Consider the following 19146-nt stretch of genomic DNA (forward strand, 5'->3'; position numbering starts at 1 on the left):
AAAACATAAAACTCCCAGAAGAAAACATAGGGGAAAAAGCTCCTTGACAATGGTCTTGGCAATGATTTTTTGGATATGACACCAAAGTACAAACATCAAAAGCAAAAATCAACAAGTGGAACTACATCAAACTAAAAAGTTTCTGTAGAGCAAAAGAAACAATCAACAGGGGCGCCTGGGTGGCTCAGATGGTTAGGCGTCTGCCTTTGGCTCAGGTCATGATCCCAGGGTCCTGGGATCGAGTCCCACATCGGGCTCTCTGCTCCTTGGGAGCCTGCTTCTCCCTCTGCCTCTCTCTCTCTCTGTCTCTCATGAATAAATAAATAAAATCTTAAAAAAAAAAAAAAAAGAAACAATCAACAAAATGAAAAGGCAACCTACAGAATGGGAGAGAACATTTGCCAACCCTCTATCTGGTAAGGGATTAATATCCAAAATATAAGGAATTAATATAACTCATTAGCAAACAAAAAAATCTGATTAAAAAATAGGTAGAAGACTTGAATAGACCTTTTTCCAAAGAAGACATACAAATGTCCAGCAGCAAGGGGTGCCTGGGAGGCTCAGTCGATTAAGTCTGTGTTTGGCTCAGGTCATGATCTCAGGGTCCTGGGATCAAACCCTGAATCGGGCTCCCTGCTCAGCTCTCTCTCTCTCAAATAAATAAACAAACAACAACAAATGCCCAGCAAGTACACGAAGAAGTATTTAATATCACTAAACATCAGGAAAATGCAAATAAAAACCACAAAGAGATGTCACCTCACACCTGTTAGAATGAGTATTTTCAAAAAGCTAAGAGATAACAAATGCTAGCCAGGATATGGAGAAAAGGGAATCCTGGTGCATTGCTGGCAGGAAATGTAAATTGCTACAGCCACTATGGAAAACATTATGGAGGTTCCACAAAAAATTAAAAAGAAAACTACCCTATGATCCAGCCTTCCCACTTCTAGGTATATATTCAAAGAAAATGAAGTAACTATCTCAAATATTTAATGGTACCTCCATGTTTATTATAGTATTATTCATAAAAGCCAAGACATGGAAACAACCTAAGTATTTACCAGTGGATGAAAGGATAAAGAAAATGTGATATATATATATATAATGAATTATTACTCAGCCATGAAAAAGAAGGAAAGCCTGTCATTTGCGATAACAGGATGGACCTTGAGGGCATTATGCTAAATTAAATAAATCAGACAGAAAGAGACAAATACTGTACGATCTCACGTCTGTGTAAAATCTGAAAACATCAAACTCATAGAAAGAGTGGAATGGTGTTTGGCAGGGGATGAGGGGTAGGGGAAATGATGAGATACTGGTCAACAGGTACAAACTTTCAGTTAAGATGAGTAAGTTCTGGGGATCTAAGGTACAGCAAGGTTGACTATAGCTAACAATACCATACTATATACTGGAAAGATGCTATGAGAGCAGAGCTTTAATGTTCTCACCATAGCAACAAAAATGATAATTACGTGAGGTGCAGGCCTTACTGTGGTAAACATCTCACAACATACACTTGTATCAAATCATCACATTGCACACCTTAAGCATACACAATGTTATACATCAGTTATATTCCAGTAAAGCTGGGGGAAGAAAAAAAGACTTGGTTGGGAAGAGGTAAAGGAATACAATGGTGAATCTCAGGAAAGGAGAAGCAGTTCTACATTCAGACCCTGGACAGGAGAAGAGGGGTCACTGCTGGAATGGACATTTATCTCCCACTGGGACAAAAGCAAAGTTGGAACCACCCAGAAGAAGAGGGATAGGACTTTTATGTGCGATGCCATATGTCATCACAGACTTCACAGTCCTTAATAAGCCTGCATTACAAGGAAGTTACTAGAAACAGGACAGAACCCACAGAATGTGGATTCTGCCCGCTTAATATCACTTAAATACATCTCTTCCTTTAACTTTTTCTGCCACTACCTTATCCTTATCATTCAAGGGTCTCCTAACTGGTCTTTAATCTTTATTCTAGTCCTCTTCCACATAGTTGTTAGTGATCTTTCTGCAAGGAGACTCTCATAGCGTGACTCCTCTGCCCTTCAATGGCCTTCAGTCAAGGTCTTCAACAACTCCACCACTTAACACAAAAGGCCTTCATAATATGACCTCTCTTCTCAACCCCACACCTTACCAATTCCCTTTCCTTGCAGCCATTACCTCCCCACTACCACCACTTATTTAGTGCTTATTAGGTGCCAGGCACCCTAAGAACTTTACATGGGTTATCTCATTTAATACTCCTAACAACTCCACTGGGTAGAAATTATCATCACCTTACTTTGACAGAAGAGGAGACTGAAGGCAGTGAGGTTAAATGACTTGTCCAAGGTCTTATAGCTATAAAGAGTAGAACCAAGATCTGATCCCAGATAGCTGAACTCCAAAGCTCCTGACATTGTAACTACCCTAATTAAACTGCTTATATTTCGGGGCGCCTGGGTGGCTCAGTCGGTTAAGCGTCTGCCTTCGGCTCAGGTCATGATCCCAGAGTCCTGGGATCGAGCCTCACATCGGGGTCCCTGCTCAGTGGGAAGCCTGCTTCTCCCTCTCCCACTCCCCCTGCTTATGTTCCCTCTCTCACTGTCTCTCTGTCAAATAAATAAATAAAATCTTAAAAAAAAAAAATAAACTGCCTTATATTTCTTCAAATTAACATACTCATTTACAATTTTGTACCTCCAAACATTCTACTACCTCTATATGGTATCCCTCTCTTCCCCAACCCCTTTCATTAACCAACTCCTGCTCATTCCTCAAAATTCAGGTTGAGCTTTACCTTTTCTGAAAAGTTTTCCCTGATACCACTGGTCTGCTTAGATGCCTCTCTTGTAGGTTCCCAGAACATGCTCTATGAACCTTTGGCAACTACAATGAAATTCAGTAATAATAAATAATAATAATAAAAAAACCCAATAAAATAAATTAAAAAAAATAAATCTAGTAATTTGTGCCACCTACCTCCACCAAATGATGAGCTCGCCAAAAACAGAGATGTGTTTTAATCAACTTTACATTCCTACATGTTCAGTTTGTTAAGGCAATAAATGGATGAATGAACCAATTACTAAAGGTAAGTAGAAAGAAATAAAAAGACTCCAATGGTTTACCTCAGTGTAAATAATGAATAATGAGAAAATGAGAGTGAAAAAAAGTAAAAAACAGTTGGCAAAATTCAAAGGCTAAATAAAGTACCTGAATGGTTTATAAGCCCTCTTTCAAAGTCCAGGTTCATCTCATGCTAGGGAACAGAGACTAAATATTCAGATAGACCCCTGCATAGTTGAAAAATCAAAGCTGAGAACAGTGTCTTCTCCAACCAAAGAGAATCCACAGATGGATGACAGAGGAGCCCAGAGTGTGGTAAGCTAAACAAACAAAGCTAAACATGAGCTTCAGAACCAATAGGACATTTTATAAAACTTAAAAGGAGGAAGCCTTAAAGATATGGCTGGCACAAAAAGTGCATTTGGTAATGGGAGGAGGCAGTGTGAACAAGAGTTTAGTCTTTAGTGAGGTACTCCTAGGAAGCATTACAAATTGGATGTATTTTTTTTAGCCTTCTGATTTTTTTTATTACTCAAAAAAGCTTCATTTTTTTATTTAGCTTTCTGACTCTGTGCTTGGGCCTTCAACACTTTCACAACGATTTTCTGCTCCTCGATAAGGAAAGCACGCTTGATCCTGTCACGAACACACTTAGCACACATGGAACCACCATAGGCCCTGCTGACGTGTTTTTTCGTTTTGGACAACCTCATAAGGACTTTAGGTCTCACAGCACGAACTCCTCAAAGTCGGCCTGGGCACACGCCACATGCAGATTTTGGTGCTTTCCCAACCTTCTTGGTATAAAGGTAAACGATTCTATTACCAGGGGTTCGGGACAGCCTAGTTTTGTTAGAGGCTGTATTATAGGACAGCCTACGACGGTAGGTCAAACGCTGGACCATTCTGAATGCCTACGGACACCGTCCCCGGAAGAGCACAAATTGGATGTATTCACCATAGGGCAAACGTCTAAGAGATTTAGGTTGTCCTCCCATCATTTGCTGTCCAAATCCTACTGCCTTTTAAGGTCTATGTCAAATGCCCTTGTTTTAGTAGCTTTTCCCAGTATCTGACTTCTTCCTTCTTGGAATCCCTTCAATTTTACTGAGGTTTCAAGGCACTTCTCACAGACTGCTTTGATTAGAGTTCTATATATGCTTAGGAACTGCGAACTAATTGAAGGAGCACTATGCTTTCCTCAGACCTGACTCATTCAATACATATTTGTTGGACTAAAGGGAATCTATTCTGCAAATGCATGGTCTGCAAGAATTATTAAGACAGGGGGCGCCTGGGTGGCTCAGTTGTTAAGTGTCTGCCTTCAGCTCAGGTCATGATCCCAGCGTCCTGGGATCGAGCCCCACGTCAGGCTCCCTGCTCCGTGGGAAGCCTGCTTCTCCTCTCCCACTCCCCCTGCTCGTGTTCCCTCTCTTGCTGTGTCTCTATCAGACAAATAAATAAAATCTTTAAAAAAAAGAAAAGAATTATTAAGACAGAAATTGTAAACTAGTAACTAGACCCAAAAAGAAGTCCTGGCTTTGAAATTAGAAAATAAAAGATACTACTGAAAGGATCTAGAAAAATATACACAGTCACCAGGTAGTAGGTTAGGATGTCAGCATAAAACAAGTGAAGTAGCTCAGCCTCACAGAAGGGTAAGAGTCAGCCTTGACAGTCAGCTAATGAACAAATCTCAGAAGACCATGCTGTGCAGAGAGAAGTGTCAAAGAGAAAAGTTAAATTTCCACAAGCCAGTAGTTCAGAGAGACAACTACGGATCTCAGAGGAAGGCAGCCTGGAACAAATAAGCTTGGGAGAGAAAAGAGACTCTGAGATGGACTGAGAATTTACCTACTCACCCCTAAAACTGCCCAAATTTTGGTCACTTAGATTAGCACCAAACTAAAATTTACTGTTGCCACTTCTGCTCAACTCAGTTATGTCACATCTTGTCCAATGGTCCCTATCAATCCACAAATGTCTCATGTGGTCTAGAAGGTCCTCACTCTACACTTTACTCACCCTCAAGAACATCAAGGACTTTGTCCTGAGCTCCCTTCCACCATAACCACAGTAAAGAAAAACTGAGGATCCAAGGGCCACTGACAGTTGGTCCCACCTGATCCTGAGTCTCTTACCAGCTGGTACTGGCGACTGTACAAGTCATGGCAGTTGTTGAAGATATATTCATATGTGGAGTTCAAACAGGCCTTCACACAATCCTTTACCACCTGGCTGGCTCTTGGAGGGCTCTGCAGTTCTTGCACCTGCCAATTAAAAGAAATATGGGCCCATGGTCCTGCTCACCTGAGTGGATCTCCTCCTAGAGTTCCCCTCAAACTATTCCAGATCCCAGCATCTCTCGATGGGTCCCTGCACCCTGCCCTAGGATGAAATTGCTAGGATATCTGATTGGGAGAACTGCCCATCCCATCCCTGCTGATCCACGGTCTTCTCAGATGTAACCCAGGGAACAGGTGTATGGAAATGTGGGCTTAGAGGTGATAAATACTATAGCCTCAGATTGTGCCCAGTGATTCTTATTCTCCATGTTCCTGTGGCCAGGTGCCCAGTCCATCACCATCTAGCCCAGTTTATCTCTTACCTTCATTCTGAAGAAAGTAATGCTGGTCAGCAAATCCACTGTTGACTTCAAGTCCTGAAGCCGCTCAGGGCTTCCAGCAGGAAAATTATTCTGTTGCAAATTAAGCAAATTTAAGAAAGGAAAAGAGAAATATGAAAGCCTTCCCTGCCAAAAGCAATGAAATGAAAAGCTTCCTTAACTACTACCCACTGGGATTTTCCCCAGTTGAGCTGAACAAAAAAGCTGTAAAACTACAGGTCTCCCCTCTCTTTTCTACTGACAAAGACAGGCTCTTGCCAAAAGCAGGGGTTAATAATCCCCAGCCCGGCAAGCAACACCAACCCTACTTCCCATGCAATGTGTAAGCATTTGCACAAATGAACACACAGACACAAACACACACATTTTATACACACATTTTTCTTGGGTGAAGATTCTTACACCTAAACAGTGAGTTCTTCAAAAGTTACAATGTAACTGTATATTCTGGAATATAAGTGGAGCCACACTACAGACCAGACTTAGATCAAGGATATATACTTTCTGCGCAAGGGACCTCAACTATTCCACATTCCTTCCAGAGCCAGAAGATGGCAGAGCTCTGAGCAGAACTGCTTTGGAGTGACTTCCTTAGGACCTTCCCACCATGCCTCACTTCATTCCCCTTGGCATGAGTTTTAGGAGGAAGCTGCCAAGGAGAGCTGAAGGGAGATGTTGAGCCACTCTCCATTTTAAGGGTTGCTTTTTTAAACCTTCAAATGGCTACTTACATGCCAAATATAAGATATACTGTCAACTCTCCATTATTCATGCAAATGGAGGGCACTGAAATTGCAGATAATTAAAACTCCACTTCTTTTTGACTTTGAGGTTATTTTTATACTTACTTTTTAATGTGGGTATATTGCCTGTTCTGGAAATTCACAACACTTTAAAGCAAGTAACAAAACCATTCTAAGAAGATCTAACTTAGGAAGAATTGGGAAACTGCCCATTTTCCTATCCTGCCCTGTCCCTGGTACCCCCTTCTCCTAGTATATCTATTTCCTCCCTCCATTCTAGGAATGGACATGACCCTTGCTACAAATCAACTGCCCAAGCCAAGCTCCTCTTTCTCTCCCCTTAGCCAAATTCTCATACCTCCCGTGAAAAATAAGAAGAATATGAAAAATACAAAAAAGAAATATAAGTATCTAATTTTTAAAGGGGCATTTCTGGAAGAGATTATCCTCTTCCATAATCTGGAAGAGATTATCAACCCTAATGAGAATGTCATCAGAGGATTTGACAGAGTGACATCAGTATGGCTGGAAAGCCAACTGCCTATAAAAAAAACAGCCACACCTGCTATTTACACACTGCATGGTCTTTGGAGTTTGGAGAACCACAGATGTCAGTGGCACTGGCATGTACGTAGGTGTGATGACAGGGACCGATTTTCCTTGCCTTTAATCTTTATAGCCAAGATTGGACCACAGGCTCTCTAGACAGAGCTTGATATTATCTGTTATTCCATCTCACAGTCATGTCTTCACTCACCCTGTAGGTAGAGAGGTCAATCCTCAGTGAGTTGTGCAGCTGGTCCAGTAGTTTTACAAATCTCTCTTTCTGAGGGTAGGAAACAAATAACAGGGAAGAGAGAAATAATCTGAGTTCCCTAGACTGTAGCAGAAACAGAACCATCTCTGGGTGAGGAGGAGACACTGGTTTAGGGACACATCCTATCTCATCCCCGCCCATGAGAACGAACAATGTAACGGAGGACTGGGATAGGTGGCCCCTGTTCCATCTCTTAGTGGCTCTGTCTCAAACTGGGGAATTTTCTTACACTGGCAAGGGGACACAAAGTCCCCAGGAGAGAAACAGCTCTTTCTATATAAGAGTCAACAGGAGATGACCCATGCATCTCCATCCCTTTGGGACTCTAACTCCTCTTAGTCAAATAAAAGGAAACTCAAAACACATTCTCCAACTTGTTCCTGAGTCTGTGGTCTCCTGACTTACCTTCAGGCAGCTCTTAACAGTTAAAGAGCCACAGCATACCAGTAAGGATAAGAGGGAGAAACTGATTCATTTGGAAGGTGATCAAGCAGACCTGAGAGGGTTTCTCTTTCAACCATGTTCCATATCATTTTCCTTAGTTTATACTTGTTTAATGTTAAAATAAATAACATACACTATTTATTTGTATTTTATATGATTTTTTAATAAATATATAATGTATTATTTGTTTCAAGGGTACAGGTCTGTGATTCATCAGTCTTACAGAACACCCAGTGCTCACCACACTATTTTAGTAGTTGATTTTTATAGAAAAGGTAAAATTAAATGTGGAATCACATGCCTATAGGCTGTTGGTATAGCACTCCTAGAATTCATACACTGATTGTATGATAGATCATTAGGTCTTACATAAATATATATAATGGGATGAGATAATGGAACACATATTTGAGTGGCTTAATCAATGATGTTAATTAATCTACAGAAAGACTCTATCAAAATAAGGGAAGATGGTTACTTCCAAAAAACAGAGCTCAGAGACCCAGTAGATTTGGGAGTAGCCCCAGTAATGTTATTCCTTAAGAGGTAATCTTTGTGGTTGGTCAAAGGTATTTCATTCGGTTTACATTGAACTTGTGTCAGGTGACATTCTGAATAAAGATTCAACTTCTCAAGTAACTTAAAACCAGGAAAGGGCACATCCTGGATAGGGTAAACAGTCCAAACACTAGAAAAGGGATAGGCTCAGGAATATATTGGTATCTTCACTTAGACATCAGTCGCATATGAACTTGAGTGGTATGAGTCAGAGAGAAACAAAATATTAAGAAAGGTCTACTTGTGGACTTGCAGGACTAAGGAACATGGTGACTCAACCAAGTTCTTGGCCTAGAGAGGTTCTGCCCCAGCCCAGGTGGTACCCCTGAAACCACAGTGATGCTAGTCCACTTTCTCTCATGTATCCATGTCTGAGGAGAGTCCATTAGTAAGTCTACCTATCCATAATGAAATAAGGAAGAGTCTCTTAGCATAGTCTACACACCCATAAGGAAACAAGTTCATCTAAGTGGCAGCTCTCTGAATTTTAGGCATATTAACTCTATAGTGCCTACTGGGAAAAATCAAACTTTATTAACTGATAACAAATGATTAGGTATGTTTTTACATCACACTCACCCCAAAGTTGGAGGCTGCAAAGCGATCAGATGCAGAGACATTGGTGGAGGCAGTTGTGTGGGCATAGTAGGCGTTGATGTTGGCCAGTAAGGTGCTCATCACTGCTGGCACACCAGGACACATGTACTTGGATGACAAACATGCAAAGTGCCTGAAAAATAGCATCCTCAGCCTCAAAGACTCTTCAGGGCTTGCAGCAAAAACTAAATAATTAAAAGAGCTCATTGGTGTGTATGAAGCTTTCCATCACCTTGGCATACAAGGATCTTCACAACTGATTCATTCAAATATACATTCAATGAATGCCTACCATGTGCCAGGCCCTGTTCTAGGTGCTAGAATCGAAAGATGTGATAGCCTGGCAGAGAAAGGAAGTGTTAGAAAGTCAATAAGCGAAGGCATGCTAGGCAAAACCACTGTAGAAACATACAAGAAGATCACCTCAATCAGAATGGTTGGGGGCTGAAAGGGATTAGAATAAGATTTCTCAAAGAGGAGATGGCTGAACCAAGTCTTAAAGAATTAGTAGAATTAATCAAATGGAGAAGTGTGCAGGCAAAGGAAAATTGCATTGCAAAAGACAAATATATTCATGAGAGACTGATTCATTTGGGAAACCTCAGTTATGGCCACCGTTCAGGTATTTGATAGAGGAATACCAAGAAATGAGAGAAGAGAAGTAAGCACAGAATAGTTAACAGAAGAGTTTATCCTCAATACCATGGTAAATTTTAACATAAAGGCACAGTGTGATCAGCTTAGTCTTTCAGAAAGTTCCCTTTGATGATAAATTGGAAAAGAAGGCCTGGAGAGAGGTGAGACGAGGACGGAAAGAGCAGTTGAAGAGTTACTGCAATCATTCAGAAAAGAAGCAATGAAGCACTAAATGGAACAGAGAAATGGCTAAGAATATAGATTCTAGGGGCGCCTGGGTGGCTCAGTTGGTTGGGCGTCTGCCTTTGGCTCAGGTCATGATCCCAGGGTCCTGGGATTGAGCCCTGCATCAGGCTCCCTACTCGGCGAGGAGCCTGCTTCTCCCTCTTCCCCTGCTCGTGCTCTCTCGCGCGCACGCTATCTCTCTCTCTCTTTCAAACAAATAAATAAAATCTTAAAAAAAAAAAAAGAATATAGATTCTAGAGCAAGACTGGTTTTGACTCACAGCTCCACCACTTACTCAGTGACTTTGGATAAATTACTTAAGCTTCTCTATGCCTGTTTTCTTACCTAAAATGGGAAAGATAATGATACCCCCTCACAGGGTTAATATGAGAATTAAATGAGTTAAAATTCATCAAGTGCTTAGACCAGTGCCTGGGACATAAGGAAATGCACAAGGGAGTTGTTGTTATTATTATCATTATTATTGCGCTATAGTAATAGTGATAGGTTAAAAACATTTTTAGGAGATAGAATCCAGGTTTTAGAGTTTGGATGTGGGGATTTAAAGGGACAGTAGTAATTAAGAAAGAAAAGTTTATGCCGACTCCTAAATTTGTGTGGATACCTGCCTAGAAAATTGTTCCATTTACTAAAATAGGAAATATAGGAAGATATCACATATTTGGTGGAGATGATGTTGATTTGGAATTTAGCATACTGAGGAAGCACCAGACAATGGATCTGAAATTCAGGAAAAGGTGTGATCTGGAAAAAAAAAATTGGGAGTCCCTAGCCCAGAAGTAGTGGTTAAGGTCATAGGTTTGAATGAAATCATACAGGGGAATGAACAGAGTAAGAATGGTAGGGAGGCCATTCTCAAAGCTTATTCCTCACCATATTTTTTCTTGCCATCTATAATGAACTTCCTGTAATTCCATGTTCGGCTGCATCTCAACACCCCAGCACATGCCCTACCAGAAATGCTCTTCTACCTTTCCTGTATTTCAAGACTCAGTGTCATCTCTTTAATGGCTTCCCTCACATGCCTCCCCTAAAATTTTGATGCTCTCATAACACCCTGTTATTACTTCTACCATAGCACTGATCATATTATATTGTAATTGTTTGTTTACTGGTCTCTCTTTCCTACTAGACTCAGTTCCCCAAGCACAGAGGCCCCATCTTATTCATCTTTGTGTTCTCAGCACCTAGAACAATGTGTGACACATAAAAGGAACTCAATAAAAGTTTTCAGAATAAATGAAGCACATCCAGGGAAATAGTTATCCTCTGTTTACCTGGGGCTGCTTCCTGAGCACAGCTCTAGTGGCAGTCTCACCAATATACAAACAATACCTCTTCTCATAGTAGGCAAAAATTTCCGGCATAGGAGTCTTGGTTAACTCCAGACACAGCTGCTTTCCCTATAGTTTAGTGACCTCTCTGACATCCAGGCCAATCTATGAAAGCTTGTCTATCACACACATATATATAAGCACACATGCGGTATCTCCTCAGGCCTGTGATGTTTGGGCAAGTTTGTCCCGACATACCCTCTTACGCCCTTTGCCCTTCCTATCTCTGAACCCTGGGGGAGACAAATAAATACCTTCTCCCTGAATTCCTAATAAACATACTCCCTTTATACATATATCTTCTTTGCCTTGGGGCACAGACCCACCTCACCTCAGCTCAGGGAGGAAAGCAACAAATCACTGCATACTACCCCACTAAGGACCTGTTCACTCTCTCCATGTGCTTTCATTAGCCTCCCTACGAGTTAGCAGCCACTTCCCAAAGCCCCAGGGGAGCCTCACGTCATGGCCTGATATATGGACTCGATGCCATAGCGCATGGCAAATTCATCCACAATTTCTTGGGCAGTCTCATCAAAGTACACCTTCCATGCATCATCTCCTCGAGCCTCAGGGATCAGGACTCCTCCACTACCCTGAATGTCTGTGAGGTAATGGAAAAGGTTCTGCAGGAGACAGAGCAAAGGAAAGAGTTAAATACATATTAAAAACAAAACCAAAAACTGGTGGTAAAGTCCAGGAGAATGTGAATAGGGTGCCAAAGAAATTCTGTCTTTCAAGTCATTGCTAGTTCCTCGTGTGGTCCCAGTAGGCTGCACTTACATTAGTGAAAGAGAACTAAGGCTGGGACTATTACTTGGGCTGTCTGGGGTAGCACAGTGAATAAAAAACAGGTCCCAGATCTTCAACCATTCAGCAATCCTATTTACTGTCAAGGGCCCTTACCAGCACAGCTTTCTGACACCCCATCTACCCAGGGCTGGCTCACCTCATGGAGACACGTATACTGCACATGATATGGTGCTACCTTCTCCTCCCCCTTGATCTCCACACTGATTTGTAGTCGGATAGCCCCTGAGACGGCTGATTTATCTGTCCTCTTCTCTAGGAAGAAAAGAAGAACCAGAGATTGACACCAATGCAACTACAGAGAACACAGACATCCCCCATCCTGGCTTAACCCAAGGAAAAAGAGGCACTGATGTAGGTGCTCACCTAATAGGGTGAACTTACTCCAGCGACCACATCGTCTATAAATATCCCAAATATTCCCCATAGAAATTCTCTTATGCCATTAAGAGAATAGGGAGCTAAAACTATTAGAGGTGAGCATGAAGATTAAAGGGCCTTCTGAAATCTGAAGAATGTCCATCCAGAGTGAGTTCCAGCCACTTCCACACCTCTATCCCCCATCTCCACACATGATCGGTTCTCTGCAGGTAAGGCAGACTCTGTATAGAGGAATGCTTTAGGGACTGAGTGATGGTTTTAGTAGATAGGATTTTCCCCCAGATTTTCCATTCATACTATCATTTCTCAGCAACTTTCTCTGGTCCTGTTTCCTTACCCAAGTTGTACCAGACGTCCATCTCGCCACTCAGTGTCCGAACCTCAATAATGGTTTGGCCAAGGAAATCATCAGACTCTCGCTTTAGCCGCTGCTTTACTCTCGACTTGATGTCATCATCCTCATCCCATACACGTACCTTGATGCGGTCAGAAGAGTTGTGGCATTCACTGTGAGAGAAATAGGCAAGCTCTGTTAGGGACCAACCAAGCAACACCCATTCTTAGTACTTCCAATTCCCTCCCAAAGCTCCATCAACTGTACTTGAGGTCCTGCAGAGGAAGAGAAGGAGTCAGGGAACAGTGGTACTAAAGTTCCAAGTGAGTCAAACTATCTTAGTCAGCCTGGGTGGCTCTACATACCATTATCCAGTCCTTATTCCCTGACACAAAGAAGGGTGGGGGTTGGGAGGAAGAGTAATTAGGGACAATTCTGATTTCCTGTGCAGCTAGCTGTATCAACAACACCAAAAGGTGGACAAATGCTAAAGACCCCTAGGAAGCAACTGCTAGTTCCCTTCCCAGAGTCAGTAAAGGTGTTAGTGTTCATGATATGTCCATCTGGTCATATCTGCTTCGCTTTCCATCCAGCTCCCCCATCTATCTAAGTATGTGCTTGGTGAACTTCATTCTTTAAAACCCAGTTGAATTGTTATTTTTTCCTATCATGTTTGCTTTGGAAAAGGGAGTTTGGCCAGGTACCCCACATGTTCTCCTTCCCTCACAGGTGCTTACGGGATCCTACTGCCTCATACGATGATAGAATTTGCTGCTTTTTTTCTCTGTGTTCTCATAGTATCTGCACATTCCATTAAAATACTATAGTATAACTGCTGGTCTACTGAAAAATAGACAAATCGACAAGGAGCTTCTTGAAGGCAGATTGCCTTATACATTTTATTTTTTTTAAGATTTTATTTATTTATTAGAGAGACAGAGAGAAAGAACGAGCAGGAGGAGGGGTAGGGGGAGAGGGAGAAGCAAGCTCTCCACCGAGCAGGGAGTCCAGTGGGCGCGCGATCCCGGGACCCTGAGATCACGACCTGAGCTAAAGGCAGACACTTAACCAAATGAGCCACCCAGGTGCCCCATGTCTTGCACATTTTAGATACACAATATCATCTACAGTGTCTTCTACAGAATAGGGGTTTAAGAATGTATTTGTTATTCATGTCTTCTGCCCATTTACTGACTTATTTGTTTTTTGGGTGCTGAGTTTGAGAAGTTCTTTATAGATGTTGGATATCAACCCTTGGTCTGTAGTAACATTTGCAAAAATCTTCTCCCATTCTGTGGATTGCCTCTTTGTTTTGTTGACTGTTTCCTTTGCTGTGCAGAAGCTTTTTATCTTGATAAAGTCCCAAAAGTTCAATTTTGCTTTTGTTTCCCTTGCCTTTGGGGACGTGTCTTTAAAGAAGTTGCTGTGGCCAGTGTCGAAGAGGTTACTGCCTATGTTCTCCTCTAGGAATTTTTTTTTTTTTTTTGAAGATTTTATTTATTTATTTGACAGAGGGAGAGAGAGAGCACAAGTAGGCAGACAGGCAGGCAGTGGGAGAGGGAGAAGCAGGCTCCCTGCTGAGCACAGAGCCCGATGTGGGGCTCGATCCCAGGACACTGGGATCATGACCTGAGCCGAAGGCAGACATTTAACCGACTGAGCCACCCAGGCGCCCCTCTCCTCTAGGATTTTGATGGATTCCTGTCTCACATTGAGGTCTTTCATCCATTTTGAGTTTATCTTTGTGTATGGTGTAAGAGAATGGTCGAGTGTCATTCTTCTGTATATAGCTGTCCAATTTTCCCAGCACCATTTACTGAAGAGACTTTTTTCCATTGCATATTTTTTCCTGCTTTGTCAAAGATTACTTGACCATAGAGTTGAGGGTCCATATCTGGGCTCTCTATTCTGTTCCATTGGTCTATGTGTCTGTTTTTGTGCCAGTACCATGCTGTCTTGGTGATCACGGCTTTGTAATATAGCTTGAAATCAGGCAACGTGATGCCCCCAGCTTTTTTCCCCCCCAACATTTCCTTGGCAATTCGGGGTCTTTTCTGATTCCATACAAATTTTAGGATTGTTTGCTCCAGCACTTTGAAAAATGTCATTGGAATTTCGATCGAGATGGCGCTGAAGGTATAGATTGCTCTGGGCAGCATAGACATTTTAACAATGTTTATTTTTCTGATCCATGAGCATGGCATGTTTTTGCATCTTTTTGTGTCTTCTTCAATTTCTTTCATGAGTGTTCTGTAGTACCTAGAGTACAGATCCTCTACCTCTTTGGTTAAGTTTATTCCAAGGTATCTTATGGTTTTTGGTGCTATTGTAAATGGAATCGATTCTCTAATTTCTCTTTCTACAGTTAAAAAAAAAACAAATAAGCAAGTCAACAAATGGGCAGAAGACATGAACAGACACTTCTCCAAAGAAGACATACAAATGGCTAACAGACACATGAAAAAATGTGCATCATCATTAGCCATCAGGGAAATTCAAATTAAAACCACACTGAGATACCATCTTACACCAGTTAGAATGGCAAAAATTGACAAGGCAAGAAACAACAAATGTTGGAGAGGTTGTGGAGAAAGGAGAACCCTCTTACGCTGTTGGTGGGAATGCAAGTTGGTACAGCAACTTTGGAAAACAGTGTGGAGGTGCCTCAAAAAATTAAAAATAGAGCTCCCTATGACCCAGCAATTGCACTACTCAGTATTTACCCAATAGACACAGATGTAGTGAAAAGAAGGGCCATATGCACCCCAATGTTCATAGCAGCAATGGCCACAATAGCCAAACTGTGGAAAGAGCTGAGATGCCCTTCAACAGATGAATGGATAAAGAATATGTGGTTCATATATACAATGGAATATTAATCAGCCATCAGAAAGGATGAATACCCAACTTCTATATCAACATGGATGGGACTGGAGGAGATTATGCTAAGTGAAATAAGTCAAGCAGAGAAAGTCTATTATCATATGGATTCACTAATTTGTGGAACATAAGGAATAGCATGGAGGACATTAGGAGAAGGAAGGGAAAAATGAAGGGGGAGAAATTGGAGGGCGAGATGAACCACGAGAGACTATGGACTCCAAGAAACAAACTGAGGGTTTTAGAGAGGAGTGGGGTGGGGGATGGGTTAGCCTGGTGATGGGTATTAAGGAGCGCACGTATTGCATGGAGCACTGAGTGTTATACGCAAACAATGAATCATGGAACACTACATCAAAAACGAATGATGTACTGTACGGTGACTAACATAACACAGTAAGATAAAATAAAAAAGAATGTATTTGCTAAATGGATAAAAACTGGCAAAACTGACTACAGAGTCAATTCATTTAGAATTAATTTAGAATAAAAAGAATTCAAGCAGGAACCACTCAGATTCTTAAAGAAGTAGGTGCTCCCCCCCAGTAACTACTGCCTCTGAACTGGAGGCCAACTGTACTAGGCCCCAATCCCTTTCCACATGAGTTCTCCAGGTAGCCAAGAGAAGAAGGTCTCTACCTAACCAGCTGGCTTAGCTAATTCAGACTCTAAGTCCTGGTCCTAGGCCTTAGGGGTGTGACAAAGCATCTAGATTCTCCAAACATTATTCCATGTCCTAGATTAGAGCTTGCCACTTTTCAACAACCATCCTTTACTGTCTTATGAAATAGTCTGTAAGAAAATGAGACAATGGGAAAGGGAGTAGGAGTAGGAGCTGAGGCAGAAGAAAAAGCAGAGCCTTTTAAGGGAAATGGAAACTTCCCCAGACCCCAGATTTCTATCTTCAAGCCAGAATTACTCAGACATTCCTTCCCAACTCTCCAGAAGAGTCTAATCCTTCCTAGGCAGGATGGCAAGGCTGAGAGGTACACAATAGGGTGGTCAGTCCCTGGTTTTCTCACTGAGCAGTAGGAAAATCTTTCTAACACTAGAAAAAGCAGTATGGAGTGCCCAGGGGTCCCTTTAATAGCCCTACTTAAGACAGGGCCTGGGTAAAGTAATCCTGATGTAACAGTCCATGAAAAGAAACCCAGGAAATAAATGGCTACTGCCCAATTGAAGCCTGTGAGAAATGGGTTTTCTCCAGTGCCACTGCCCCATCCCTCTTAGGGTCCAAGCCAAGAATAATAGGATTTAATGCTGCTTCTAAAGTACACACAGTCCCAGGTAAGACAAAGCCTTCTGTGACTTACAAATGGAACTTCTCTTCCCAAACAGGATTCAGGTTCCCAAAAATAGTCTTGGTACGCTTCTTGGTTTTGCCCACTTGCACAGTCACGTAAGGGTCACTGGATCCTGTCTTGTCCTTGGCTTGTAGGCCCTGGGCACACACCACTGCAACCCAATTACAGAGGAGGAGGCTTTAGAGTACACTCCAGAAGTCAGAAGTCCTCCATAGCACCACTCATATGTTCTCCATCTTAGAGCAGTCTCTATCTGCTCCTTGCAAGGGAACACTAATCTCAGTCCTCCACATCTATGCTTAGTCCTGGGCCACCAGTCTTTCTCTCAAAGGTTGGCCCAAGAATCCCACCTGCTCACTGACCACTTACCCCTATATTGATATATACATGCTTCAGCCACACCCACCAAGCTAGTAAAGCACTAGTTTAACTATTCCCTGATCTCCTACCTATCCTGTTTCCCCCACCCCTAGCTCTTGTAATATGAGACTGTTAACCAAGTATATAACATCAGATTGTTACCAAATCCTTCATTATCATTCATATCACTTATAGATGCTGGCCTTGCTCTCCCAATACTTGATGGCACCAGGGTCTAGGAGAGGAGGAAGGCCCTCCCTTCTTCCCTCAATTCTATCTTCTTTCCCTCTAGCCCCCTGTTCCCTCAACTCAGGATGCTTCTTCCCCAGGTTCCTCCCCACAGCCTAGGCCTTCCTGTCCTCTCAAACTTTGGCCTACTCACCAGTGATGGTAATTTTGGCCGACCATTTGGAGGTGCCATCCAGTACACTCTGCTTCACTGTTTTCATCTGTTGCACATGGGCAACTTTGCTCACAGTAAAGACATCGCGGATAACCTCAAAGATCTCTGGCTTATTCCGCTCTCGGATCTTCATGCGGTCCTTCATGGCCATGATTATGTTCTGGGTCCGGTCCTCAGCTCCATGTTTAGAACTTTTTTCTGCAGCCCCTGAATAATGACCAGAGACAGAAAGTAAGATAACCAATAGGCCACCCACCAGACCAAGGGTCAAACTGAGGAATGGGGCCTGGGAGAGGTCACTGAGAAGTAGAAGGAGCTTAACACTGGGATGGCCCTGGGAAAAGTTAATCAATATGGGACCTGCTGAAGTTTAATGCCTGGCTAGTGGAATTTAAGTAGCAAAAACTTGATAATTATTATGGGGGTTTATTATACTATTTCACTTAGATATATATTGAATTTTTCATCAAAAAAAGAAAGAAACAAAAAGTGTAGCTTAGCCTGAAGTTGGCCTTATCTTTCTTCTATCCCACATGGTTGAGAGGTACCCTTCAAGTTTAAGGCCAAAATACCACCAACGGGTATCTCAGTTATTAGGAAGGGTGGGTGGGTGCACATGACAACTCCACCAATCTCATCCAACTTCCAAGCCATGATACATTTCCCAGAGTTCCTCAGAGCATACACTGGATTCTGCCTCAGGACTCTAATGCCTTTAATTTCAGAAAATAATGTAGTATGGAAAGAAAAGTACGGCCTTTGGTATGAGACAGGGTTGGGTTTAAATCCTCACTCCACCACTCCTAGCTGGGTAAACCAGTTTCTTCTAAGAAATTAGCACTTAACTCTCAGGATTGTAAGAAGCATTATGCTAGCATATATAAAGCATCTGGCCCAGAGCCTGGCACCTAGCAGGAACTCAAATAAATGGTCGCTTTTATTGTTACCAGCATCATTATTATCCTGGCAGAGATGCCGAGGGACATCTTTACTGGCTGTGACGCCAGATAGCTCATCTCAGAGGCTAGCAGGTTTTCCCTGCTGCCCTAAGGATTATGGAAGAACAGACTCCTCTAATGTATTTCACCAAATGGGCTTGTCAGAAAGGGGCCCTTCCTTCTTTTACTGGCTCTGCAGACTGGCCCTTACCTCTCTCTATTCTCCAAAGGCTTAGGGCTTTTCTACAAAACCTGGAGCAAAAATTAAGGCCAACATCTGCATCCTAACCCTGGAAAGATGGTAAGTGGATCTTCTGTCACAGGAGGCCCATAGTAGGGCATTTCATTCCACCCTGCGCTTCACAGAAGCTTTAGGCAAAAGATACTTTCTGATAAATAAAAAATGACCTGGGCTGCATCCTAGTCTTACCATTTAGCTAGCATATCCCATGCACTGCTACTTCCTTGGATTAGGACCTCTAGAAGGCCCTTGAGAAAAAGGTAGACACTCTTGCTACAGAGCAGCATTTCAGAAGGTTTCCAGCAAGCTGCCTATACAGTCTGTCTGGCTGCTAGTTCTCAGCAATTAAAGCAAGAGTCTGCTGACACCTGTGCTTCTCACCCCCCCTTATGATGGGTTTGGGCAAAGTCATCACCAGCATTCA

The 19146-nt window shown here is 42.2% G+C and overlaps 1 protein-coding gene and 1 pseudogene across 8 annotated transcripts in view; both read right to left on the reverse strand.

Moving 5' to 3' along the window:
- UNC13B (unc-13 homolog B) overlaps positions 1-19146 on the reverse strand; it is a 217069-nt gene that overhangs the window by 16223 nt on the left and 181700 nt on the right. For all 8 annotated transcript variants that reach the window (XM_032396862.1, XM_032396860.1, XM_032396865.1 and 5 more), the window contains 9 exons: positions 17523-17750; positions 16790-16931; positions 12600-12769; positions 12021-12136; positions 11534-11697; positions 8837-8987; positions 7196-7264; positions 5678-5767; positions 5211-5339 (listed from right to left, as the gene is read on the reverse strand). In XM_032396862.1, coding sequence (XP_032252753.1) covers positions 5211-5339; positions 5678-5767; positions 7196-7264; positions 8837-8987; positions 11534-11697; positions 12021-12136; positions 12600-12769; positions 16790-16931; positions 17523-17750 — 1259 coding nt within the window. The remainder of the gene's footprint in view (positions 1-5210; positions 5340-5677; positions 5768-7195; positions 7265-8836; positions 8988-11533; positions 11698-12020; positions 12137-12599; positions 12770-16789; positions 16932-17522; positions 17751-19146) is intronic.
- Positions 3571-4207, reverse strand: LOC116627164 (annotated as a pseudogene).

This window comes from Phoca vitulina, unplaced genomic scaffold, assembly GCF_004348235.1.
Source record: "Phoca vitulina isolate PV1807 unplaced genomic scaffold, GSC_HSeal_1.0 scaffold94, whole genome shotgun sequence".
NCBI classification, from domain to species: domain Eukaryota; kingdom Metazoa; phylum Chordata; class Mammalia; order Carnivora; family Phocidae; genus Phoca; species Phoca vitulina.